General features: G+C 39.7%; 1 protein-coding gene across 6 annotated transcripts; it reads left to right on the top strand.

The window, feature by feature from the left end:
• The first annotated feature begins 543 nt into the window (after window positions 1–543).
• mid1 (midline 1) lies at window positions 544–27,359 on the top strand. 6 transcript variants are annotated; one of them, XM_039818241.1, is made up of 11 exons: window positions 544–682; window positions 15,172–15,893; window positions 18,428–18,490; window positions 21,680–21,775; window positions 22,269–22,376; window positions 23,461–23,609; window positions 23,701–23,828; window positions 24,454–24,597; window positions 25,208–25,369; window positions 25,460–25,667; window positions 26,272–27,359. In XM_039818241.1, exons 2-11 carry the CDS (start codon window positions 15,228–15,230, stop codon window positions 26,618–26,620), a joined length of 2,073 nt encoding a protein of 690 aa, XP_039674175.1. In that variant the 5' UTR covers window positions 544–682; window positions 15,172–15,227; the 3' UTR covers window positions 26,621–27,359. The 6 variants fall into 6 exon arrangements, with proteins under 6 accessions (XP_039674175.1, XP_039674176.1, XP_039674177.1 ...); XM_039818242.1 differs by lacking the exon at window positions 544–682 and adding an exon at window positions 4,898–4,978; XM_039818243.1 differs by lacking the exon at window positions 544–682 and adding an exon at window positions 7,587–7,606.

Below are 27,359 nucleotides of genomic sequence, written 5' to 3'. Positions count from 1 at the left end.
TATCTCACAGGAAGAATTCTCATTAGGGTGGAGAAAACCAATTCTCTCTTGCTTAATAGCAAGTGTTTTTTTTCTTTGCTGCTTTCTGCCTGCTGGCTTCTGTGGGTCCTTAAGCTTGATCCTTATTTCTCTCCGCTGGAACTCAATGGAGCCGCCTGCGGTGACGAAGAAAATCCCTTTATCCCTGTTATCTGACGCTGACTTACAGTATATCAGTACCAGGCCCAGACACACATTTTCACTCATTTTTCTTTCTCTTAGCTACACGTAATGTGGAAAGTTACAACAGTACCATTGGCAGTGCTAGTGATACTGGTGCAAGTCAAGATTTCACAACTTTCTGTCTGATATTTATGGTAATACATGGAGATAATGAATTGTCTTCCTTTATTATTCCATTCAATGTCAGCCTGCGCAAGGGTTAAGTACTCTTCTCAGGAGATTTCCATGCTCCTGTGTGAACCTGTAGAGCAGACGAGAAGCAAAGTGTGTGTCAGTGAGGTATGTGTGTGTACACACCCCAATGAAGGGGAGTGTATGTGCAGACAGAACACCTTCAACCTCCTGTCTCCTGTCTGTTTTACCTCAGGGGAAGTACCAGCTGCCTAAAAGTCATACTCTGTATTAGCCTAGTATTTATTCACAAGGAGAGACACATACCACCGCAGCCATGGGGAAGCAGGTAAGATCTGATAAAGAAACAGTTAACGGCATTGGGTTAAGGGAGATTCATGAGGGCTAGGTTATATCTTTGTTTCTATTCCCCAGAGTAGCAACGCTAACTGTCTCAGACTGAGCAGTGGGACACTTGAGGGAATACTATCACTTTTGTGTTGAGTCAGAAAAAGAGTAAATGTGACTGTGATGGCCTTAATACTTACCCATAAAGTTTCTGCTAAAGTAGAAGTCTTGAAATAGATTTAAATAATTTTATAGCGTTACACATCAATCACTGCATGCCATCTATAATACTTGAATGCTGATTCCTACATGTGAATCAACAACTGCAGTCTGCACAGTCAGGAATATATTATAGACACACTTGGATGCACATGAGTAAACAACCAGGTTGGTACGAGACGGCTACACTGCACTTTATGTGCTTCTCAGTGAGAAATTATATTTTAGAGGTGAGCCGGATGAACAAGTTCAGTCCTGTGTGCACATGCATCACATCTGCTGACTGTTGAATATACTCATATCAGCTTCCTTATAAAAAAAAACTGCTGGCAAATTATTGAACTGGCAAAAAAGTAACATTTCCTATCCACAGGGAACAATTTATTGTTATGCTTTTGTTGTCCAAGATTTTCGGTTTTATGTATTTTTACAAGAAATCTTATGATTGTCAATGAGCGGCATTATTCTCCCCCTAACTTTTCTTTTGGTGAGAGCTAAAGCAATGCCATGTTGTTCTAAGAGAGAACAGAATGCGTAATTGTGCCAAATAACTGTGGATAGGGAACTCTGGTGAATACATTTTGGCTTTCAGTACTTTCATTTTGCAAGCATCTGGTTCTGCTATTGCTCTGAAACGCCCTCCTTCCCTCTGTTTTAAGGGACTCGAAGTAAAGCATTCGTTCTTGATATTAATCTTTTGTGCCTTTGGAATTGAATTATTTTTTCTTCAACCACCCTTTTTCACATTCTGAACTGGACAGAGAAGACTATTATTACTGTTTTTCAAAACTCACTCAAGCTCTGTTTCTTCAATCTGCATGCCAAATGATAAACAAAACTGTCACCATCAGGTCAGCGGTGCCAGCTCCACCAGCAGCTGTGACTTCTCTAGGTCTGCTTGTTGTGACAGGGAGAGAGCCAATGCTGGTTCAGTCTCATTGTCAGAGCCAATGAGTGTGGATAGAAATGGGGTACTTGTATATTGATGTGTGTGTGGAGTGGACTAACCACACTGTGCGGCTGAAGAATATTATTTTATCAACGATACCTCTGCAGGAAAAGTAAATGTTTAATCCATTTCAAACTCCAGAGAATGTATGTCACAGGCCAAAACTGAGGAATGTGTCCTAGACTTGTCTTGAAGGAATGCTTTGTTGACATGTAGATGAAGTGAGGATATTTTAGTAGGGCCACACTGAGCCAAGGCTCACAGCAAAAGCAGAAAACTGATCAGTTTGACTGCCTCTTAACCTTAATAGCATCTGTAACACAGCAGAGACTGGACTTTTTTTATTTTATTTTTTTAATCTATGTGCTTAAAAGTGATTGCTCCAACTGCAACAGTGACCACACTGTCAAAAGTGTCTTATCCTGAGCAGAGTGTTTCAAACACATTCTTTGGCCCGGATGCTGCCGACCCAGATCCTAACAGCTGGGCTTCTGCCTTTGGCTCTGACAGTCTCCTCGGACACATGAACGCAGCACAACACAGCAGATGTTCAGACCTCCTCCAACATTTCTTGGTATAGGACTGTAGTGTGTAGTGACTCTATGACTGCAGGATGGAGGAACAGCATGGAGTTAAAGTAAAGCTTTATACGTCCTAGATAAGATTAGTAGTGTCTTTAAATGCTAGTGCTACTTAAAAAAAAAAAGACTATATTTGGGATTTGGGGGTTGGGTTTTAGGTGGAGTTAGCAGATGGAAGAGTGATTGAGTGCTTCACTTGCATCATCTCTGATAAGATAAGTTCAGTATTGTCGAGGGGAGATTCTTGATAAAGATGTGACACTTGTTTTCTGCACTAGATCCCTCAGAAGCTGGAAGCAATTACAGACTTCTCCAAGCAGCAAAGAATGTAGCAGGCGTTCACCGCACCCTTTTCAGAAGGATTCATTTTTTCAGGAAAAAATAAAAGCCAAGACTTTCAGGCAACGGAGCTGTGGTGTGGACCAAACATAACACATGACCTTACATTCCCAAAAATCCCTTCACTGTTTGATTTCAATGAGAAAACGCCAGACAGTGCAGCATTTCATTGTGTTGCTTTCAGCCACAAAGTATAACTGTTTTTCTCGGTAAATGATGTTTCCTTTGGACTTCATTTCTTTCTTTTCATATTTTGTCAGAATTTTTATACTGTAACTTTCCATGAAAGCAGATAGTAAACCATAACTACAATTTCAAATGTAAAGTATAATGGTATATCAATTTGAATGTTAATCAAGTGTCTTTAAGGCAGGGCTCTTCAACAGGGGGTCTGGGACCCCTAGGGGGTCCTCAGAGTCAATACAAGGGGGCCTCCAAATTATTAAGTTGTTTTTCAAAAATTAAAAGGTCTTAACATGAAAATAACATATTATTAGCAAATATAAATCTCCACTGATGATAGGCGTACTGGCCTATAGTTAAGGTAGTCACTAAGATAGCCATCCACAGATACAGTTCATCCTGAGTATTCACTGTGCCACATGTATGTTTAACATTAAAACATGATTTATAAAATCAGGCAAGCAATTATTAGGCTAATTTAATAGCTTAGTATTCTATGCAAAAAATGTATCTATAAAGGCTTTAGGCTGCCCTCCATGTTATTTTAGGCCCAGTTTAATATGCAACTTCATTTGATACAATATATGTAGTAGGGGGTCCCTGATCTGTCTCTCTTTCAGTTAAGGTTCCTTGGCTTAAAAAATGTTGAATGCCCCTGCTTTAAGGCATTGCTCCTTAAGAAGACTTAAGTAGCTTTCTTTCATCCCTGAACTATCAAAATGTAAATCTACATTTACATTTTTTTATGGTAAAATATATTTCACACTAAATTCAGTCACACCAGTTACGTTCAGAGCTTTTAATTCTTTGCTACATCATATTACACATTACTACATTGACAAATGATTCGGTTGTTGGCAAAACCATAAACACAGCACCAATAAAACAGCAGCATATATACTCAGAGGAAAAGAATCAATTCCAGGTCAATGCTCACAACAGTCCTATATGTTCTGCCAGCTAATCATAACCCACACTAAATACATGTAGACATCGACTGAAGTGATGTGCACAGCAGATATTATATGAGCTTCAACATGCCTTTGTTATACATAGCTTTATTAATTGAAAGGGGGGACTTTTCTCTTGAATAGCACCTCAATGTTAAAGATAAATTGCAGTAAGTGTTAATTGGCTTGGCACTAACGTGCTCATTTATTTGCTTGATGTTTGGATTGATTGTGTGTTGCTCAGTTATGGGCAGGATGCCTTGGGGATGAAAGCAATTAAAATCTTGAACCTTTGCCATGGTGAGGACAGACTACGTTTCATCTTATTGTTTACTGGCAAAATGAGGAGTAGCTGTTTTGGACTATACTAGGAAAACAATCATTGCTGCTTAGATCTGTGTTCAAAAAGACAATCTTGATGCCAAAGCATGTGCTAAATCAAACTGGCACGTGCTTTAATTGCAGTAATATGTTAGGGCTTAAGAAAACACAACATGATAAAGATATTCTGTTTGTGTTGCCTTGTTTGTGGTCTGTGATCTGATGAGTGCCATTTAGTGAGCAGCAGAATAAAACATTTATTGTGAGGATGTATGGAGCTGTGTATTAAATGCAACCATGCAGCAGGGCCCTGGAGACTGATCCCATCTGTTCAGAGCCTGGTTGTGTAGTCAGAAACTCATCAAAAATGTGCTCCCCAAGGTTCATGCACCCCCCCTTTGTCTCTCCATTTGCTACATCTTTGTCTTTTTGCTGAAAGGGTGGGGAGCCAAGGGCAAGAGCTCAACCCCACAGAGGAGGGGGGGTTGATGGACCCGGACATTAATGGAGACAATATCCATGAAATGACCCAGTGGAAGTGACGCTTCCTGGGCATGTTTTATGCTCGCGTGAGCAAACGGCTGGGGCTGGGGCAGGGATCTCTAGCAATAAGGGAGGGAGAGTGGAAAGAGACTAGCCAGGATGCTACTGCATGTTTTGTTTAGTCTCTCATCCATGTGCTACTGAATGCTGAGCCGTCAGTGGGAGTTGCATCTTCTCGCTGTGTTTTAGAGGATCACACTGGACAATAGCACGTGAGTCAGGCTAGCTGCCTTTTGTTTAGCTGCTGAATTTAATGGAAAAGTTATGATGATTTGCTTTAGTGAACAATTCTGGTGAAGTGGTTTTGACCATATCCACTGTGTCCTCCTGCTGATTAAATATGATTCTTGTCCAATATGAAGATGTCTTCTTATATTTCCATTTCTGTACAAAGTAGATTTGGACATCCTGAGATTACATACAGATTTCAGGATTTCTTTGTTCAGTACAAAATGAGTTTGCACTTGCTTGTGGCTGAGCACCAAGGTGAAGCACAACCTTCTATGATGATGTTAGCCTTCTCCCTGAGAGAAATCCTGTTTCTTTTTCACCCATCAAAGTTTATCTAACATAACATTTCACAGCCTTTTTTTCTTCCAACTTCTTATCTGCTCCTTCTGGAAGGCTTTTCTGGCCCTTTTCAGGTCTTTGTCCAATTAATACAGCTCGATGTGCCAACCGCCACAGAGAGAGCTGCTTTAGGCAGCAAATGGCCTTATTTAGTGGGGATGAATATTCATTTGTTTTGAATAATTATTCTGACAGTGCTGTTACTTATTGATAAGGGAATATATATATATATATATATATATATATATATATATATATATATATATATATATATATATTAACAGTATAATTCGACATGTTTTCTGGAAGTAATTTTAACTTAAAGAACTTTAACATATTGATTGCCACTTTTACAAAAACATAAACAAGAAATATAATTGTTATTGTCTGCTTCCCAACCTCTGGACTGAATTAAATTGTGGCTTAGAGTCCTTGAGCTATGATGGAACAGTCAGTTTCTCTTTTGTCAAAGTTGATACATCATGACTCAGTAGATGTCACATATTTGGATTGGAACAATACATTATATTTCTTTTGATTAGTGGAAGTTAAATTGACAATGAATAAATACACAAAAATAAATGTTTTGGGTCCATTTTCCAGGCTGAAAGCCACAGAAACTGTGTGTGTTAGCCTGGATCAAGGATCAGGTTGCATTTCCAGTGGGTGAAGTAGGAACAGTTGCTTAAACCGCATCCCAGACAAGTTTTCTTTTTTGGAATGGTTAAAACAGAAACAGCCTTTTTTTTCCACTTAATGTTTATTGCAGTTCAGAAAAGAAGGCGTGACTTTGGATTGACCCGTGAGTGGGGAAAACCATTTTCACCTTTAGAAAGCACTGGCCTCAAATGTCAGTTTGACTCCACAATCCATGTAAATGTTATGAGATTTATGGCATTTTATTGCACTGAAATGAATCTTAGTGTGAGAGAGTGAAGAGGCAAAGTCATGATTTCACAGGCAATTTTTGGATATACAGCAATGTGCAGCCTTGAGCGGTAGCAGTAACACTGTCATGTAGATTTTCTTGCTGTTGTAAATTACTGGTGTCGGCATACATCTGAGGAGTGGGAATAATGTAACATTGCTATGTGTGTTTTACATTGGAAATGGATGTGTGTTATTCTGTTTACAAATCCATTAGTGTGTGGGTAATGTGTGCAGAACAAGTGGAAGTCATGCTTAATTTGTCTATTGTCTCTCCTTACTTGTCCGCTTAAGAGTTTAGTCGTGGTCACTGGAAGCAGAGTGACCTGTCTCAGCTATTGTTTCACCGCTTACAGTGTCTTTACACATTTCTTTTCCTTACAAAATGCAACAGACTTCGGACTGGCATGGGATGTTGGAAGGAACTGGAGAGTGACAGACAGCAGTAGGCTTGACTGAGAAAAAAACAAGCTGTGAAGAGAGAGCTGAAAAGTTTGCCAATGAAAAGATTAGAGTGGTATTTGGCTCGAGTGCCAAGATGCATCGTTGCTCTTGCCACACCGCCATGGCAACAGAAGCTTTATGCTTTCCTCCCAGTCCCCCCACTGAGTGTCCAGACTGTACCAAAGAGTCATTTAAAGAGCTTCATGTCAACCCTAACGTTTAGCTATTTAGCTGTGTACATTGTAAATTACATTTTCATGAATTCAGCTGTTTAAAATAGACATTTGCTGTGTCAGCTTTGATTACTCATTTCCAAATAGCTTAATTTTCTTTTTGAATAACATGGTAATGACTGAGCTGCATAAAAGTCTATTATAAATGTGGACGTAACCTCAGCTGAGAGTCTCTCCAAGGCCTATCCATCCCAGTGCTCCCATTTGTCATGCAGGGCACCTCTGTTCCCCGGTGACCAATCAGGAGTGCCTCCTTGGCTGCTAAAAGCGCCCCCCTCACCACCTCATCATCAGTTGTGATTGACAGCCTCCCACAGGAAGGAGGGGGGTTATTTACCTCCTTATGTTCTCATGGGACTAATTTAATGATCCCAGCCAACAAAATAATACAAAGAGGCGAAAAGCCTGAGAAGTCGGCGCCTGGTTGAACCATTCGGAGCAGTTTCAGCTTCCTTTAGAGAGGATTAGAGAAGAAGAGGTTGTGTGAGGAGAATTTCAGAGATAGCGGTGAGGCAGACGAAGCAGAGCCTAGACAGAAAGTAGGAGCTAAAGGGAGGCTTCTGAGGAAAGCCAATGTTTTTAGAAAAATCTTCCTGTGCTTTATTTCTGTAATCATCTGTCACCCGGACTATCGGCTGTCTGGTTGACTGACTAACAGACTGCGAGGTAAGGGATCATCTTTATTTCCAATGGGAGACTTCCAAAGTCCCCTTTAGGTCTCTTTAGTTTTGAAAAAGTTTTTGTGTGCTAAAGTAAACATGCTTTGCAGTATTCCGCATGCTTTGTTTGAAATTTAGCAAATTATTCTTGGATTTATAGAAAATTGAAGATCGCAATGAAAACAAAATATCAATTATAATGCTTCAGCTAGGGTCTGTTATTTATTCTTCAATGAATTTCCTCTGCAACTGAATTAAACTGAATTTGTAGGCTTTATTGCACATTATGTACTGTACATTCTGGCGTAAGCATTGCATTTGCATTGGGTCTCATGCAATAACCAAGATGGTAATAGGTTTATGTTACGTCAAGTCATTATGTGCCTTAACATACCTTCAAATCTGAAGTTGTTTTTGTTGCTGTCACATCGCTTTTCATACTTTATTGAACCCTGCAGGCTAACCTGAAACACAATAGGTCCTGGCAGGGGTTTTGGGTTACTACTAATCCAAATAAATCCATGCCTTATATGCTGGGGTTTTACCACATAACATAAACATTTGCTTTACACAGAGATACCATATCAAACACACTGACTTGATGTCGCTGACAAGGGCGTTTGAGGTAATGGCCTCTAACTAAATACCTTAAACCTCATATTTAAACAGTGAATGTGGGCTGATCAAACTTAATGTGATTTTGGATGCCCATCGTGTCAGCCAGCACATGTTGGTGTTGGAAACGTATTCCACGTAGCCAAAGAGTGGTGAACAGATGCAAGCAATCTGAGACAACTTTCAACACTATAAGTCAACTGTCACAAACCACAATACATTCCTGCGTGTTTTCATTTCAGTAAATGTATTCACATGGAAAAACAAAAGGGGTCGCTTTTAGCAATAGTGTTGCTGAATGTAGGTTCCCAACTAAATGTGGTTTGCTTGATCACCATCTGTGCTAATGAGCATGACAACTGCCAGCAGAATACGGTCGTGTGAGAAAAACAGTGGATTGTCTGTTGTTATATCTGTGTTCATCCAACGTTAGCATGTGCACTGGGACATTGATTCAGACACAAAGCGTCACTGTCCTTCCTGTAGAAAATAATCATCATTGATTTCTGTGTTTACTTATGCACTATTTCATTTTGCTGTATCAAATCTCATATTAAGCATGAAACACATTTACAGATAGCAGATTTTGCACATCACACCGAGCATGCACAAATCAAGAGAGAACTTTTTTTTATTATTTGCACTGAATGTTGTTTTGTTTTGTGTGCAGCTTCAGCTTTTTGGATGATGTTAAGTTGGGGATGACAAAAAAAGCTTTGTTGAGAGTTATGGCAACACTCCATGCACTGGTAGCCTCCAGTGATAGACCAAACCAGCAGAAGTCCTGCCCCTTTCATGTGATTGGCCAGTGCAACAATTTGCAGCCCACTGTGTGTAGATGGGATAGGTACAGTCTCTACAGTAAGAGCAGAGAAGAGGGTGGAAAGTTTCAATCCTCCTACTGGTTTTCAGTGGGCTTGGTGAACAGGGTTAAGGTCAGAAACTTACAGAGAGTAGGAGAGACGAGTCATTCAATTCAAAGTTCAGACCACTGCACTGGATCATCTTTGGCAGAGCCCAAATATCAACACTGACTGATATTAAAGGTGGCTCTTTCCTCGCTTGGATGTAATCATGTGGCGGGTAAGTCAGAGGGTCATTCTTATCTCACTCTGTGTTATATGTTACTGTGCATACCAAAACATAGAGTCATCATATGTTTCCAAGCCTTCGGGCAGAGTTTTCTGAGGATGTTTGGCCTTGTGTTCACAGATTCCTTCATGTTTTGAACTGTGAATAATTGTTGAGGGATAAAATGACTAAGTGAGAAGGCCGAGGGGAATTTTGTTATTCAAAAACATCAAAGAGAGTGGGAGTAACTGGAGTAGTTTTCCAATGTCAAAGCAGCTATTCTGTGTACACTTTGTAGAATTTCTTCAAATATATGCGTCTGTGCAGGCTCTATCTAAAAGGATATAATATAATGTGTTGAGCAATCACTTGAGTGGACCTTGAATATTATTTCTGGGTTTCGTTTTCCTTTTCCCAGTCATCATAAACGTTTTTTATTACCTTTACTCAAACAGAGAGATCTTCTGCAGCACAGGGGAAGATAAACCCAGCCTTTCATTCATAATCTGGTAGCCTCATGACCTACAGAATACCATTTTTTTCCACTGATAAGATAAAAGATACTGACTTTTCTCCCCTCCTACATCCATATATGCTTTGGCAATAAATCTGAACACAGTTTGTGACAGGCCTACATGCATAGGAGTCATTTTACATGAAGCTAATGAAGAGTAAAACTGGGGCATTGCTGTTGGGTCTATGGTTTCGCTTATTAATTAGTAACTTATCTTGTTCCAGTGAGGAGGAATGTTAGACATCTTCCGAGAGTGCGCTGCCTTTGATCACTAGTGTGACAAATAGATATCAAGCTGTCACCATGGCAACACATGTGGAGGTATTTATAAAGAACAGTTGAATTGGTTTTAAGTCTAAGTTAAGATAAGATTTATGAGAGGGCAATTTTTTGTTATTATTATTATTTTTGTTGTAATCAGTTTTCTTGTAGACTTAGCATACATATAAAATGAGTACAATTAGACATAACTGAATTAGCAATTTTTCAATTGTAGTTATTTTTTTAAATATAACTGCAAAAATGTCATCATGTAATTTTGACAGGAGTAAGGACAGATACGTGTTTGCTGTAAATTATAAATCAGCCACACGATGTCGCTCTTTGCATGTCTTCCCTGGCAATAGACCATCATTCTTGTTGTGTGACGTTTACAAATCGCTTATCCACACACGAGGTAAGACAGATAAATATGCTATGAACTGGTTTGTGCGTTTTGATGTTAACGAACTACCTCCGCACGATAGTTTTGGGCTTAGTAAGGCATTTCTTTTATGCGGACTAATGAGCAGCAGGCTGCAGCCGCATGCTTGGAAAGTCACATTCTGTAAAGTTCCTGTGGTTGTGGGAAGGATGTGGTGTTTTCCCGCCGATCCCACCTGCCAAGTCTCGGAGAGGAAATGAGAGTTTGGTGCAGCTTGTGATGCTATAACCAGGATGACCTGTACAGCACGGACAGAGAAACAAAAGAAAGAGGAAGAAACTTGTTCAGCTGACCTTTAAACCTCTATATCAAGTTATCAGTCTGTATGAAACTCATTAGCTACAAACATTGTGCATTATAGATTTTTAGTGGCATGCATTTCCTCATTTGGAGCTTCATTATAAAACATCCTGCTCACTCAAGCTGGAGCCTCTTAATGGGAAGTTGATTTGAGCCATCTTTCACTTTCATAACAATTTTATGTCTTCTAACATCAGTTTGCCATGAGTGCACACATGGCAGTCATACTTCTCATTCCTGTTTGCCAGATGAGTTATAAATACAGTAGCCTAAATGTTTCTGTAATTAACTTGCCCTTCACAAGCCACCTTTAATAATCAGTAATAATGGCTGTTGGTCAGGGCAAGGCTTCATGCAGCTAATCTCGGTAATGTGTGCAGCTGCAGATCAGGTAGATTTGTCAGTCCAATCAGCTGGCTTGTGCTGCCACAGCTGTAAATCACATTAGGCCTGAGTGGGCTGCTGCTGAGCTGGCTGCTTTAGGGAGCAGCAACAGGCTGCACATTGGTCACAGCCATGCTGTGAAGACAGGATTACAGATAAATATGTTAGGTGTCTGCCCCAGGAAAGAAGACAAAGAGCAATCACTCTCTCAGCTGCTGAATACATGGCTCAGAGCCATCATTAAAGGTGATAAAACACCATAACCAAAAGGATTAGAAAGTGCTTGAGCAGGAAATTGTCTTCCTATCTGAGACAATGTAATTGTTTCATCTCTAAATTAGCCATTACTTCCTAATCAAATAAAACTCCAAATGTTAAGTTGGTGCTCAAGTTCATCAAAGAGCCACACAGTTAGGAGCATATGTCTCACACCTGTCATATCTGCTAGTGTTGAACGTTAAGCATCTTGAAGCATAATTCTGCTGTGTAACACAATGGCCTAAGCTGTAAATGCAATTTTTACTCCAAAAGGAAGACATGTACACATTCCACGCATTATTCATCAAACTATAGCAAACTTGGTTGTCATATTGGTATGTGTTTTGTGATTGTTTTTTTTTGAGAAATAGATTTCATATGATATTCTGGGTATTATATACTTTTGTATATTTTGTGATTCTTCTGTCTTAAAGGGTGTATTGCAGTTGTGAGGAAACCTGATTCATGCCTCTGAGTGCAAGGGAAGTCATATTGCAAAAGCATATCAATTCCCTGTCTATCTATATTGAGGTATTCTGAAAGCAGTCTTCCTTATACATTGATCGTGTGAGTGAATTGTGTTTGAACGTTGAAACGGGAGCAATCAGAAGAGAGGAAAAATAAGAAGTTCAGAGTTTTTTTTTTTTTAAACAAACTTCTTTATTTCAGATTCCCCTCAAATGTGAGTGCTCAGTTTCAAGTCCTTTTGCTGAACTCATGGTACAAAAATCCATCCCAGTTGGAGACCGTATAAAGAGAAACCTTGGGAATGCTTGTCACATTCCCATGTGCATATCCCCAGCAATGCAGCTCACACCCACCGCTTTGTCGAAACTTTAGCGTCTCTTTAATATTTACAGTGTGTATCTGTCTGTCAGAGAAGATAGCCACTCTGGGGACTCTCTTTGAATGACAGGAGAATTGAAATGCAGCACAGCGGGGGTGGGGGGGGGAAATAGTGCCACATGGTAAGCAGATGGTACATCGGTGATTCCCACATGAGGGCCAACTGGGACAGAGGTGTACTTAGCAGATGATGTTTCGTGGTGTCTTTCTTCATTTGCAGTCCTATTTGTGAGTATATGCTTAGCGACTTTCAGTTGTTGCTGTCAGCAGGTTGAGAGATAGACATAGTTTTGGATATGTTGTTTTGAATTGTGGCACTACTGAGCCGTATTACACATACTACATACTACAACACAGACTGGAGACAGATGTAATTCGCTTCTTCCACGTCACCTTGTTTTTTTAATACTGAGGGAGTCGCAGTCCTTTGTCCCATGTTATAGAGGAGTCCTGCAGCCTCTCAGGCTGGCCTTCAGCTGTGTTTGTGTCTTCAGTGTTTCTCTTTGAATCCCTGGTGGCATAGCCAAGAAAAGTTCTAATCAACAGCATTGTGCTGCTAGAAGCTAGAGGGGTGGTCACACAAGGAAACCTGAAACTGATCCTGACACTTTGAATTTCTGAATGGGCAGAGCTGAGAGGACACTAACCTGCCTGTGAGGGCAGGGGCTAGGGCTCTGCTTTCCTGATTTTGCCTCTCTCTCTCTCTCTCTCTCTCTCTCTCTCTCTCTCTCTCTCTCTCTCTCTCTCTCTCTCTCACTGTTGTCTCCTCTCTCTCTCTCTCTCTCTTTCAACTTCCAGTACTGGCTAGCGCTCCAGCTGTAGGTGGAGCTGGCTTTCCTGGAATTGTCGGGCAACTTTTCCTGTTGTGCTTTCTACCTCTTGCTCAATCTCTTCCTAATGACAGCTCTGCTGCAGGATTACTGGGGCTGTGGAGACTTGTGCCAACTGGATGCCAATATCTACAGCATGCTGGGGTTTATAGCTGGTGCATTTGTTGACGTTAATATGTATTCATGATTTAGGTCAGAAGTTTTCCTTCAGCAGAAATGTCTCGGCATTGCAAAGTGGGGCGGAATCCATCGGTGGGTATAGTAAACTGTGTATGAATGGAGAGAGCTTTCAGGAGTGCCTAATGTACTTGAGGGCTGTAATCCAGTTTGCAGTGGCTCTTTGCCACAGTGTTGTTTTACAAGCTTTCTGGGTATTTTATACCACAGGCGATGACATCAGAGTATTAGCGTCTTTGCATTGTGTTTGTCATACAAAGCTCTTTATTCATTTTTGTATTGAGGACAGCCTGGTTGAAGCAACAACTTAACCTGTTTGACGAGACCTGTGCTAGTTGAGTAGCCGCTATATTGTAGCTGATAGCTTTGCTGTGATGTTGTCTCGTGTCAAGTAACAACATGTCAAACAAATGGCTAAAAAGTAAGTTATGCAATTTTGTAGTTTCATGTGCCACAGTTTGGTTATTCTGTAGCAATTTGTTTGGTTTAAGGCTAATTATAGATGCATGAATTAATTAATAATCATTCACTGCAAACTATCTGAAATTTAAAAAGAACATGTTAATGATAAAATACCAACTTTCAAACAAAATCTGTGCCAACAAGCATTAAGGGGTTTGCATAGTGAAGAGGTTGTTTTTCTCTCTCTGTAAAAACTTGCATTCGCCGCTTTGTCTTTAAAGAACAAAATAGCAAAGAAACAAAGGCCCACAGATGCATCACAGTCAGATAAGACAAGTGCAACAATCGCCTCCTTTACAGTGCAGTGGGATAGCTGCCTGTCTGTGAAGATTTGAATAGAATGGAAAGAACAAACCCAGGTCTGTAGCTCAGAGGTAATTGCTGTATCCTCACAACTTCAAAAGGCTACTTGTGCCCGACTGTCCTGATAATGAGCTTTTGCCTTCTTCACACATAATGAGTGGAGGTAGAGAGTTCACATAGAGAGACGCTGTGAGCACAGTGTGTCCACTCGCAGCTGGGGTGTCTGACTGGCCCTGAACAAAGGCTTAGTGTCTGTATGATAGCGTGGAGCCCCAGCCATCAGCAAGAAGGCCAATACACTTCTGCTTGGCTGAGCTGTCAGTCCTCACTGGCCTGCTTGCCTACCGACTACAGTGTAGAGAGGAACACATGGGGATAGGCTAGACTATTCCTCTGCCAAATTAAAATGAGCTGCATTCTTGAAGTTGTTAGTTCACACCATCCAGAAGTCTGAAATATGTATAATAATCAGACAGTATCTTTGATTTGCGTATTCTCCTCCTTGCTGGATTAACTTCCCAATTTGCTTTTTTTCCATAATCAGATATCTCTTACAAATATTTACATAGTGTAATATTTATTTTCATGTTTTCATATAATCAGGGGAAATTAAATGAAACTCAAGACAGGGCTGGATAAATTTGGTTTTATTATCATAAGTACTTATGATAATAAAATGAAATATGCATGATCTTTTTTATTTAAAAATGTTTTCAAGTAAATTATTATTTTCATTAATCTTTCTATTTTTTTTCTTGATGAATCATTTGATCTATAGAATCTTAGAAAATAGTAACAATAGTTACAATTTCCTAAAGCCAAAGGTGATGCCTTTGAATACCTTGTTTTGTCTGACCAGCAGTCCAAAATCCAAATATATTCAATTGACTATTATATTAGATAAAGTAAAGCTGAAAATCCTTCCAGTTTACAAGCTGAAACAAAGAAGTGTTTGGTATTTTTGCTTGAAAAATAAGTGATCATGATAATAGTTGCAGATTAAAGGCAACTCATTACCTTCTATTGAAGGAGTCTTTACAAACTCCCACAGTTTAACTGTTTTCATAGCTATCACCAATTTCTAATTAATTGCTCTGTCACCCTTACAGATAGCTGATCAGCTTCCCTGGATTTCGCTGACGACCTCACTTTGTTTTGCCTGAAGATGGAAACGCTGGAGTCGGAACTGACCTGCCCAATCTGTCTGGAGCTCTTTGAGGACCCGCTGCTCTTGCCCTGTGCTCATAGCCTTTGTTTCAACTGTGCCCATCGCATCCTGGTCTCACACTGCACGCCCAGCGAGCCAATTCAGTCCATCAGCGCATTTCAGTGTCCAACCTGTCGCTATGTCATCACCCTCAACCAGAAGGGTCTAGACGGACTCAAACGCAACGTTACATTACAGAACATCATTGACCGCTACCAGAAGGCTTCTCTAAGTGGACCTAATTCTCCTAACGAGACTCGGCGCGAGCGAGCCGCCCCCGACAGCAAAGCCATGACTTCCCCCGGGGACCGGGTGCAGTGTCAGTTTTGTGAGCAGGACCCTCCGCAGGACGCTGTGAAGACCTGCGTCACCTGTGAGGTGTCATACTGCGATGAGTGTCTCAAGGCCACCCACCCCAACAAGAAGCCGTTCACGGGCCACCGTCTAATCGAGCCCTTGCTGGACTCCCATCTGCGAGGGCTTATGTGTCTGGAGCATGAGGATGAGAAGGTCAACATGTACTGTGTGACAGATGAACAGTTGATCTGTGCATTGTGTAAGCTGGTTGGCCGACACCGGGACCACCACGTGGCAGCCCTCGGTGACCGATTTGACAAACTCAAGGTATGAAATGATCTGTAGTTAGAGGAATGCTTGGAGATTTAGAATGCACTACAGAAAAATTTCCCACAGAATTCAAAGCTAATATTATCTGTATATATATATTTTTTAAACCCCTTAACATCTTATACAGTGTCACAGTATGACAGGTACGCAAGCTATTAATAATTCAAACTTTCAAAGTGAGCTTTTGAGAGGTTTGAGTTTAGTGATGTAGAAACGTGCGCAGGCACTATAAACTATAAACCAGTTCATCAGGAAATTATAAAAAGTTGCGATGATAATGTTTTTGTTCTTAACTTTATACATTTTAAAATACATTTTAATACAGACATTTTTATTGGAAACCAGTCTCATGTACTGTAACATTGGTCAGTAGTTGCTTTTCAGTGTGACTTAGCTGAACCATTATTTTTTAGGGTTGGTTTTCAACTGCTGGTTCCATTTTGGATCTGGTTCCTGGTCCAAGTGAATTTGATACTGGATTTGGATTTGATAAAATACTTTCGAACCCCTACCTCTACTATTTTGTTAGAAATGTAATAAATCAGACTCCTCTAAATCAGAAGCAAGCATTATCTTTAAAGGTCCTATGACATGCTGCTTTTTGGATGCTTTTATATAGGCCTCAGTGGTCCCCTAATACTGTATCTGAAGTCTCTTTCCCGAAATTCAGCCATGGTTCAGAATTACAGCCACTAGAGCCAGTCCCACAATGAGCTTTCCTTAGTATGCGCCATTTCTGTGTCTGTAGCTTTAAATGGTATTAAGGAGGAGAGAGGGGGGGCAAGGTGGCGGGTGGGGGTGTGGCCTTGCCACTCTGATTGTTTGCAAACCATGATGTCTCTCTCTTTTTCATGGGCGGGCAAAGCAGAGAAAGGGGAGGTAACCTTTCCCCTTATGACGTCATAAAGGGAAGATTCCAGATCGGCCCATCTGAGCTTTCATTTTCTCAAAGGCAGAGCAGGATACCCAGGGCTTGGTTTACACCTATCGCCATTTCTAGCCACTGGGGGACCATAGGCTGGCTGGGGGAACTCATATTAATGTTAAAAAACCTCATAAAGTGAAACTTTCATGCCATGGGACCTTTAAGGAAATCTACAGTGGCACTTAACACACAGTATACTGTAAACTTCCTATGATAAACAATATGAAATAACTAACGCTATAAAATTACTTCCTAAACTAGATTTTACAATAATGTGTGGTAAAATTCTATATTTTTCTCATTGTCAACAAATACCATGACGAAAAAATAACCATTACTTGATCCTTCTAACGAGTCTTTGCCTGATATAGCTTATTTAGCTGTGCCATATACCTCCATTGTTGTTCAAAAACACATAAATGAGCCACACCATTGCATAGATTGCATTACATGGCCACTGTAGTTTATTTTGAGTCAATCCCACAGTCAAACCCTCCTCCTGCTGTGAATACTCGCTAGTGTAACAGATCCACGGCTGAAAATAGTCCCTGCCAAAGACATTATTTTCTTCTGTTTGAGTAACATTTGCTAAAAATGACAGTGCCCAGTTGTTTAAGGGAGGAATCTTGACTTAAAAAAAAAAAATGAAACTATATATTCATGACTTGTTATTAAAGATAAACATATTTAACATGGGCTTGGGGCTTGATTTTGGGATTTGTTTACAATAAGAAATTGAATATTGCCAGCCTTTTACTTTAAGACCAGATGTATCATAAACCTTAGACAAATAGTATAAATGAAGTGAGTTGGAGTGGTTGTTTTTCTCTTGACAAGTCTCAAGTGTAATAACACCCAATGCGAGAGACTGCTTTCACAGTTTTTAGGTTAAGTGGAAGTGCTCACTTTCAGCAGATGGGCCGATATCAATTAGGCATGAGAAGATGCTGTTAGCTGGAGCATAATAGGTGGCATAGCATAAAGGTGGCTCTTTCATTATAGACATCAATCTGCTTCTATCATAAGATTGAGAATTTGGCTTAACGGGTCAGTGCTTTGTAAACACACAATGTTGGTCTCTATCATGTCTCCAGCAACCTCAGGGGATCATTTTATAGTCCACAACAAGGCAATCGTACAGCAAAGAACTTTATTGTGAACCTTTGACATGGAAATAACAATTTAGCTTTGAGCTACTATATGTAACTGAATGTAAGCAAACTCTCTGAAATAATTAAAAATATTTACTATTTTAGTTCAGGACTATGTCTTTAGCTCAATTGTAGTATTGACCTTTTTAGTTCTGTAAAAGTTCATCCGAAAGTGTATCCTGAGAACTGCATGGCATCCACTGCATGAAATAAAAATGAGGATCTGCTTTGTTTTCACAAACACTCACAGTGTCCATGCATTACTCACAAAAGGGGTGGTTTACTGTTTCAGAAGTAACACTCGAAACCCTTTTGTGTGCCCGTTCCTGTTTTTCACAATGCTTGGTCACAGTGGAACTGGGATGTAAGCTATCTTTTGCAACATGTTTGGCAAGATAGGTCAGAGGACCAGCCTTAACCTGTCTCCTTTGTTTGATCATGCTGTCATTGTGCAGAAATCCCCTGGCCGTTATCTCTATGTGGTGGGGCGTGGTCATTCACACCAGGAGGCAGACCAGGTGATCAGCATCATTTCTTTAATTCCACATTCAGGGACAGATTTGGAAAAACCTAGGCACATATGTTGCTTTTCAAGGGCTCTATCCTTTGAAAACCAACAGAATTGCTGGTCAGACACAGTAATGAGACTTGGTAGTGTAGCCATGCTGGTTATTAATGTGACAATTGTAGTATACTGCTTTGTGTTTTTATTCTTTATTCTTCAGTGTAGTTGTATTGTTCTTTATCTTTCAATATGCAGATTCTTCAAGTGGTTAAAGACAATAGGGTGTTGGATTTAGAGTAGAGTCCTTTATCCTTTATCTTCTTAAAGACTTACTAGCTATGATCTGTTTTCTCTCCTTTATAATCTCAGTTGATTGATGCAATTTTATGATGCGATATATTCTACCACTTCATGCTTTTATTTGTCTGTGTATCCTGTTGACTCATATAACGTGCACTTAGCTGCATTGTTAGAAGCCTCAAGTGACAGAAGAAAAACAGCAATTCCCATCTCAGAGAGAAATTGTTCTTTTCTTGTGGCACGCAGGACAGGACCCAGGAGGTGTGCAGCTGAGCTTGTTCATAGTTGCCGGTTTTTCCAAACACATGTTTACAGCCACAATGCCTCACATTTCTCAGAAATTCCCACAGAAGGGGATGTTATGACATTAGCGTGAGTGTGTGTGTACATGTGTGTGCAAGCAGGCATGTATAATGCAGTAATTCCTTCAGTCTGGATTTGGTCGACATGATCCTGGTCTGGTAGTTTATCTGTTATTGTCTATCTATCATAAATGGTTTATGTCAATTTATTCCTATTTAGGGTCAGAGGAGTGGTTGGAGTATAATCCCAACATGCAATGGGGTAAAGGTAGAAGAACCTTTTGGCCATGTTCAGGAACAAAAAAATGGGGTAAAGGTAGAAGAACCTTTTGGCCATGTTCAGGAACATGCTGAAAGGCAGATTATGTAAAATAAAACGTATATATAATAAATCTAATTATATAATAATAATAATAATAATAATAATAATAATAATAATAATAAAAATAATAAATTATACGTTTCATAGCATTGTGTATTACACTTTATAAAGAGGTATTGAAAAACATACAGTATGAGTTATATATAATACATAACTGACAAGTCTTTTAATAACAGGCCAGACATTTTTACTTGTTATACTGTAGTAGGTAAAGCATAGGTGTTACTTATAACATTAACAATGTCTCTGTTGTATTTAAGTATGTCAGTAAGGCATGTCAGTCTGACACAATACCAGGAGCTTGAAACTAAAGCAGCTAAATGGAATTCAGCTATTGTTAATTTTATTACATGTGGGGTTTTTTTCTACTGTGACATGTGAACATGTTCTACATAGCCTAACAATAGAGAATATACACTAAAAATGATTTTTGATTAGTAATATTTGTAAAACAGACCCATATTTGAAATTACAATCAGAAGAGAAAACGCAGCAGGTCAAACTGTGAATATACCCATAATATACTGTTCATAAAAAATACTAATTGGGCCTGTAATGAAGTGCATATAGAGTGTTGAGTTCACAGATACTAGATAATAGTGTATATTTGTACATTAGAATACCTCACGATGATATGTTTCTGATTCAATGAAAGCTAACAGCCTTCAAACTAAGTTAAAACCACGCATGTGTAACTGGGCTTGTGGTGTTCACAGGATAAAGTGCCAGACTCTGGATACAACTTCTAATGTTGACACAGGATAAAACTCCCAAGTCCTGTCAGTGTTCTCTCAGGACTGTGAAAGGAAGGAAGAGAGACTGGCCAAAGCAAAGGTGTGGGACCAGAAGCATTCACATGCAAAAGGAAGCTGCTATTCTTTCCTCTCATCAGCTTGAAATGACTCTCGGAAAGAGACCTCCATTAGAAAGAGCTGTCTAAACACACAGAGAGTATTAATGTTGCAGGAGGAGCTGTATTTTAGGCGCATCGAGAAATACAGTACACTAAAATGTCTCTCAGGCTTTTCCGCCTTTTCCATTTGCTCTCCCTTTCTCTGTTTGGCTTCATGTGATACTTTTCATATTCAAACAACAAAATTGTCGGGGGAGAATTTAAACCGTATACATTTGGCTATATTCAACATCGGTTTGGTTAATATGTTATGTTTCATGTGTCCAGTTTAAAAGTTTGAACTCACCTCACCTGTACCTTCAACATCGGCATCTGAAAAGGCTTTCATCACCTTCTCTTTCATATAAATAAATCATATTTGTGAGCGGTAAAATAAAGCCTCTGCTATTTTAGTACACAGTGAGGCTCCCACCTTATGAAATCATAATGTGAGACGTCTAAGCTGAAGGTCTACCCACTACAGGCCTCTCTTAACAGATTGTTCTTTTCTTTTGACTCTTTTTGAAGGGAAAAGTTTTGTGTTTGTGCTTCAACATATGGAGATAAATTGAATATTGAACCCATCTTGTATACCATTTACAATGTGAACCTCTCAGACATCATTAATATCAACTTTAATAATAGGTTAAAACAAGCATTCTTTTGTTTTTATCTGATTCAGTTGAAAACCTGGGCTTCTTACAGTGTTCTACAAGACTAATAATTTAGATTTTGCCTTTGACCAGTGTTAGTGTGTGTAATTAAAACACCTGTCTATAAATGTTTGATTTGCAGCATTTTTCCACACCTCTGTTTTTGGTGGGACTACACTTTTGTTGCCATTGAAATCATTTATAGCGCAATGTAATTAATCAATCATTCATCTTCTATTTAAGAACAATAATATTTTACAATCAGAAGATGTTTTGTACTACCACAGCACACAGTCATTATGCTACCCAGTTACAGTAAGAGATTAAGCTTGAAACATAAGCCTTTGATCTGAGTCAGTGATTAACACAGCCGGGGTTTAGTTGTCCAAATCACTGGCAGATGCTCGGCTTAGCTCCGTAGCCTCAGCAGGCAGTATGATGAGATCTCTGGCACACGGGGAGGACTGCGGGCTCCACGCTGATCGAAACCCAAATGTGGCCAGCCATATCCAGTGGCAGCCTTGTGTGTCATCTCCTGTGCCCATTACACTCCAGCCACACAGTCCTTATGTTCCCATTCACCTAACTCTCCTCCAAGATTTATTCAGCTGTTTACAGTTTGATGAGGGTGGCAGCTTGTAATGAAATACTCATTTTCAATTTTGTTTTACAGCAAGCTTTGGATTCCAACCTCAGTAGTCTAATCAAGAGAACCAGTGAGTTGGAAAGTCTGATGGGCAAACTCATCCAAACCTGCCAACATGTGGAGGTGAGGTTTGTTTATCTTTTCTCTTTCAGGTGTGGGCTTCTTGCTACTGTGGCATAGCATGGGCAACTCATTTAATGATTAACACAGTGATGAATTACTGTATCTGAGAGGGGCTTTTCAACACGTCAACAAGATTAAGGGCTCATTAGTCTATAGATCAATAATTTCTGCAATATGCATACAGTTTGCTGCAAATTGAGTATTTTCAGAGCCAGTGTTTTGGCCACATATGTATATATATACGTGTATGTATGTAGATATTATGTTTCCTCAAAAAGCATATCAAATAAAGCAATCGAATATTGTGTACATGTTCATTGCAATGGCTGTGATCATGCATTTGTTTGGGATAAAAAGACACACTGTGCACAAGGTCGACTGTCCTGTTAATAATGTATTTAAAAGAGGATTTAATCAAGTGGACCTGCAGTTGTGCAGCAAAACATTTTGTCAAAGCAAATGATTTACTTATCTATGCATCTGTCCTGTCTAGGTTAACGCATCGCGACAAGAAAACAAGCTGCTGGAGGAGTGTGACCAGCTGATTAATATCATACAGCAGCGGAGACAAATCATAGCTACCAAGATAAAGGAGGGCAAGGTACTGTTTATCACCTTTTGTGTCTTGATAACCTTTGTTGTGTTTATCACCTTGTGCGTGTTGATAACCTTGCTTTCCAACCCAGCTGATAAGCTAGCCTACAACACCCGAGCATGTTGTTCTTTATCGGAATACAGCAGTAACACATTCACTGTTGTTGGATGAAAAAACTCTTCAAAATGTGACTCTTTGAGATGAGACTATGTCACCTTTGAAAACATCAATAAGACAATTTTCTTCTTACAAATAAAACCACAATAAAACAGGCTTTTACTAGTTCAGTAGGCCTAGGTTCAGTAGGTTCAAACATAGGCCTACAATGCATTGATGGTTGGGAGAAAGCTTTCTGACATCTCAGCTGATTTAAAATCACTCATCCTCTTTTTCTGACCTTAAAGGTCAGACTGGGGGCTGGTGACAACATGTCCTCAGATCTGTTTTGATGAATTCTTTTATGTGATTTTGTACACTCGTTAAAGCTACTTGCACTGAAATACTCACCGTACTGCAGAGTTTATTGCTGTGTTTTGTCTTCAGTATCAGGAGAACTTCTGGCACAGAATCCATACAATAAATGTGCGTATTCTGTGCCTCTTGAATCGTTTCCCTTTCTTTTCCCATGTTAGACGCCATTAGAGAGGCGGTGGCATGCTGTGCCCTGCTCAGTGTCAAAGTAAGATCAGCCCTGCTTCCTGTGATGGTGCTCTCTGGAGGAAGACTCTTTCCTTCCTCACCCCGTGCCTCGTGTCAGGTTCTGAGGTTGCTTTCAATCACTAAGCCAATAAGGCACAGATGCGGGACAGGAGGGTCTGGTTACTATGGCAGTGTTATGAGGAGTGTTTCATAAATACACAACTCGTGCCAGGACAGCTTTTAAAACTCACCGTGTTGTGGATATTACACAACTGAAAAATCTAATTGTCAAAGGTGTAAATCTGATTTTCTCCAGTAGGATTTTTGTAATTGGCGAGGTAAAATCAAATCTAGCATCTGGCAGGTTGGTGCCTCATACAGTAAGTAGTACATTGGTTGGTTATTTACCAAGCTTTTCATCCATCAACATCCGTCCTTTTGTTCTGCCCAGTCTGTGCGGCTGAGGAAACTAGCCCAGCAGATAGCCAGCTGCAAGCAGTGCATCGAGAGGTCCTCCTCCCTCATCACTCAGGCCAACCAAACTCTCAAGGAGACGGACCACACTCGCTTCCTCCAAACGGCTAAAAGCACCTGTGAGAGGTGAGGGAACAACAAAAGCCAACACTATCAACAAACAACAGATATGGTGTATAAAACCGTCATCATCGAATAATATACCTCTTAATTACAGAGTTTCTATGGCAACAGCTTCCTCTCAAATCCTGTTACCAGAAATGAACCTGAATGATACCTTTGATACTTTTGCGTTGGACTTCACACGGGAGAAGAAAATGCTTGAAAGCTTGGATTACCTCACAGGTGAGCAGGGTATTGCAATTTAAGCCCAATATTATTTATGTTTTGGCACGAAGCCTATCTGTTAATTAATATAATCTAGTGCTTGCTCAGCGTATACTGCCAGATGAGTTAAGTTACTCTACAGCTTTTGGGCAGTTTTTTACTCGCACTCTATAGTTCTTCAAACTAGATAATTTACGTTCCTTTTATCCAAACAGGGCATTTTAAACTATCCTCAACTTATTCTTCAATTATAGATTCATACAATTTAAAGGCTGTGGCATGGACAGAAGCAGAGACTTTGTATTTCAACGATGTGCCTGTTAGTGACAGAAAACAAAAAAGTGTAAGGATAGCTTTATTTTCGGCTGAATACAGGTTTGATTGTTTATGCTCAGCGCCTATTGTGCAGGGTGAATTTAACTCTGCATGGGGTCTGTAGCTATGATAGCTGGGGGAACTGCAACCAAGCTTAATTACACATAGATACAAAGAATAAAAAGACACAAATGGATGGTGCTATTTACCACTCTATTTACGTCTCTGCAACATATTGTGATTTTTTTTATGTTGTGTGCATATTAGAATCCACTCAGCTTTCATTAACGTCTCAGAAAAACGTTTGTCTTTTGTTTTCTGATTGCAGCACCAAATCCACCAGTAATCCGTGAGGAATTATGTACAGCTTCATACGACACGATCACAGTTCACTGGACATCAGATGACGAATTCTCTGTTGTATCATATGAACTTCAGTATGCCATCTTTACCAGCCAATCTAATGTTGTCAGTAAGTCTATATGCAGGTCTCTGGTGGGAGTGCAGTGTAATGTTTGTGGTGGGAAACATGACAATAATGGAGGGATTTGAAAGGGGTTTCACTCTAGGACTTTAAATTATTTGGGGGCTATGTTACACTATCCAAACATAATATTGTATTGTATTAGCAGGAGTGGAGAGCTCTGTCCTGGCTCTTATAGGTAATGAGATGTTACCAAAATGCACTGCAATTTTTGCAGTCTCTACCAAGGGATGTGGGGACAAAATAACAGCTCAGTCAGACAGGATTTACATCTAGATGAACATCATGAGTTTGATATTATCTCGGGGTTGAAATGAGCAGCTGACTCATTGAATTGATTGCTCTAACAAGGTCACAACATGCTCAATCAAGCAATTTATTCTCATCTGCCTCCATGCTCAAGCACACTCGGATGAATGGTAACGCGACTATATTTGAAGATTCAAAAATTGCAGCTATAGATTTAAATGCTGGATAGAATTATTTATTGTCCCACTTCTTAATTTCCAACATTGAATGAGGGGCTAGTTGAACATAATTTTTCATGATCAATTGGTTTGTACTTTGTCAGTGACTCTCTTGTCTGTCTGGGCTGCAGGTTTGTGCAACTCTGCTGACAGCTGGATGATTGTACCAAACATCAAGCAAAATCACTACACTGTGCACGGGCTTCAGTGTGGCACCAAGTACATTTTCATACTGAAGGCCATAAACCAGGCTGGAAACCGCAGCAGTGAACCAGGGAAACTCAAGACCAACAGTTTGTCAAGAATTTATTCTATAATTCATTTCCAATGAGAATTGTAATGTATCTTATATAAACCAGCATTTATCATGCTCTTTCTTTAAGGTCAACCATTCAAGTTGGACCCAAAGTCAGCTCACCGGAAGCTGAGGTTGTCCCATGACAACCTGACTGTGGAGAGGGACGAGACGTCATCCAAGAAGAGCCACAGTCAGGACCGCTTCTCCAGCCACAGCAGCTACGGTGTCGCAGGAAATGTCTACATCGACAGCGGCCGCCATTACTGGGAAGCTCTGATAGGAGGGAGCACATGGTAAACATTTACTTGTCTCTCTCTTGGGATGGCACTGTGTATCCATGGTTTGGTTCACCACTTTGGTCCAGACTGAAATATGTCAAGGGGTTATTGTATTATTGGAGAATTGGAACAATTGCCGTGAAATTTGCAAACTGTTCTTTGGTCCATTAATGTTTTTTTTTATTTATTTTCTGTTGCCGTGCAACGTTTTGATCAGTCAGATCTAACAGTAGGCAGCGTTTCCCATCAAGTCTCCTGTTTGGTCCAAGAAAGAATTTTTTTTTTTGGATGTGCATGCTTTTTTAAAACTTAATATTCATAGTCCTCAGAGGATGAATCCTAGTAACTTTGGTAACCCCCAGAATTTTACTATAGTGCCATCATGAGTTTGATATTTGTTGTTTTGAGTAAAATATCTTGACAACTATTGGATGTATTTCCATGAAATCTGGTGCACACATTCATGTTCCCCACAGAATGAATTGTAATAACTTAGTTGATCCCTTAACTTCAGGTCAAAAAGTTGTTCATTTATTTAATATTTCAGCTTTAGAATGCTATAAATGTACTTGTATTTATAAAATCTCACCGTTTTTTTTTCTTCCATTTGGGCATGCAGGTTTGCAGTGGGCATTGCATACAAGTCAGCACCGAAACAAGAGTGGGTTGGCAAAAACTCTGCGTCCTGGGTACTGTCTCGATGCAACAACTCGTGGGTGGTGCGTCACAACAGTAAGGAGATGCCCATCGAGCCTTCCCCCCACCTGCGTCGTCTCGGAGTGCTGTTGGACTATGACTCTGGATCTCTGTCTTTCTACGACGCTGTCGGCTCTCAGCACTTGCATACATTTGATGTTGACTTTGCTCAGCCAGTCTGCCCCGTGTTCAACGTCTGGAACAGGTGTTTAACAGTCCTCACTGGACTGCCCATCCCAGATCACTTAGAGGGGACAGACTACAACAACTGACAAAACCTGTCATGCTGGATTTTCTTTGTGTACCCAAAAAGAGACCAGACTGCCTGCACCACATTGACTGTGATGTCCACATACTGTTGACAAAATAAAAACAGTAACCGAACGAGATGCAAATATTGGCCCAGGTGTACATTCCTAATCAAGCCTATGTTGAAATTCATTAGAATTATTTAAGAAATGATTTACAAGCTTCTGTAGATGTATTTCTTTGCTTTGCACATATGGTATATGTACATTACACTGCTGAATGGTTCTAAGGGTTTGCTTACAGTTTGAAATTAATTTTCAAATAGGCACCATATTTTTTTATTATGTCTAAGTCATATTACACATTTTCCCATTCATGTGTGAAGGTGTATGACAGGGTGACGAGCAGACTCTCTGACTCTGATGTTTATCGAAGGTTGTATTATTGTTTATTTTAAATGCAATGTTTTTGAAAGATTTTTTTAAATCATAGCACTTTGAGAAGTATAAGTCACTATAAAATGTATTTCAAAGCCACGTAATTAAAATGTTTCCTTGTCATTGTTTTGTTAGGAAAAAAACACTTAAATAAATCACATAACAAAAATGAACAAGTTTCACATGTGAAATCAGTCAATTCAGCCATTGTGACATATTTATTATCTGTAAATATGAGTGCAGTTCAGCATTATGAGATCATTCATCACAATTTTCACATTTAAGTTTCTCTCTGACATCATTTAATAAAAGTGACTTAATTTGA

This window comes from Perca fluviatilis, chromosome 12 (genome assembly GCF_010015445.1).
Source record: "Perca fluviatilis chromosome 12, GENO_Pfluv_1.0, whole genome shotgun sequence".
Classification (NCBI taxonomy): domain Eukaryota; kingdom Metazoa; phylum Chordata; class Actinopteri; order Perciformes; family Percidae; genus Perca; species Perca fluviatilis.
The sequence above is the reverse complement of the archived record's forward strand: the minus strand, read 5'-3'. Positions and strand labels throughout refer to the sequence as shown.

What these genes read in the sequence shown, in the direction of transcription:
- mid1 (XM_039818241.1), top strand. Translation starts at nt 15,228, where the DNA reads ATGGAAACGCTGGAGTCGGAACTGACCTGCCCAATCTGTCTGGAGCTC. An exon ending in ACCGATTTGACAAACTCAAG is followed by an intron (nt 15,894 to 18,427) that starts GTATGAAATGAT and finishes GTCATTGTGCAG; the next exon opens with AAATCCCCTGGCCGTTATCT. An exon ending in AGGGAAACTCAAGACCAACA is followed by an intron (nt 25,370 to 25,459) that starts GTTTGTCAAGAA and finishes TCTTTCTTTAAG; the next exon opens with GTCAACCATTCAAGTTGGAC.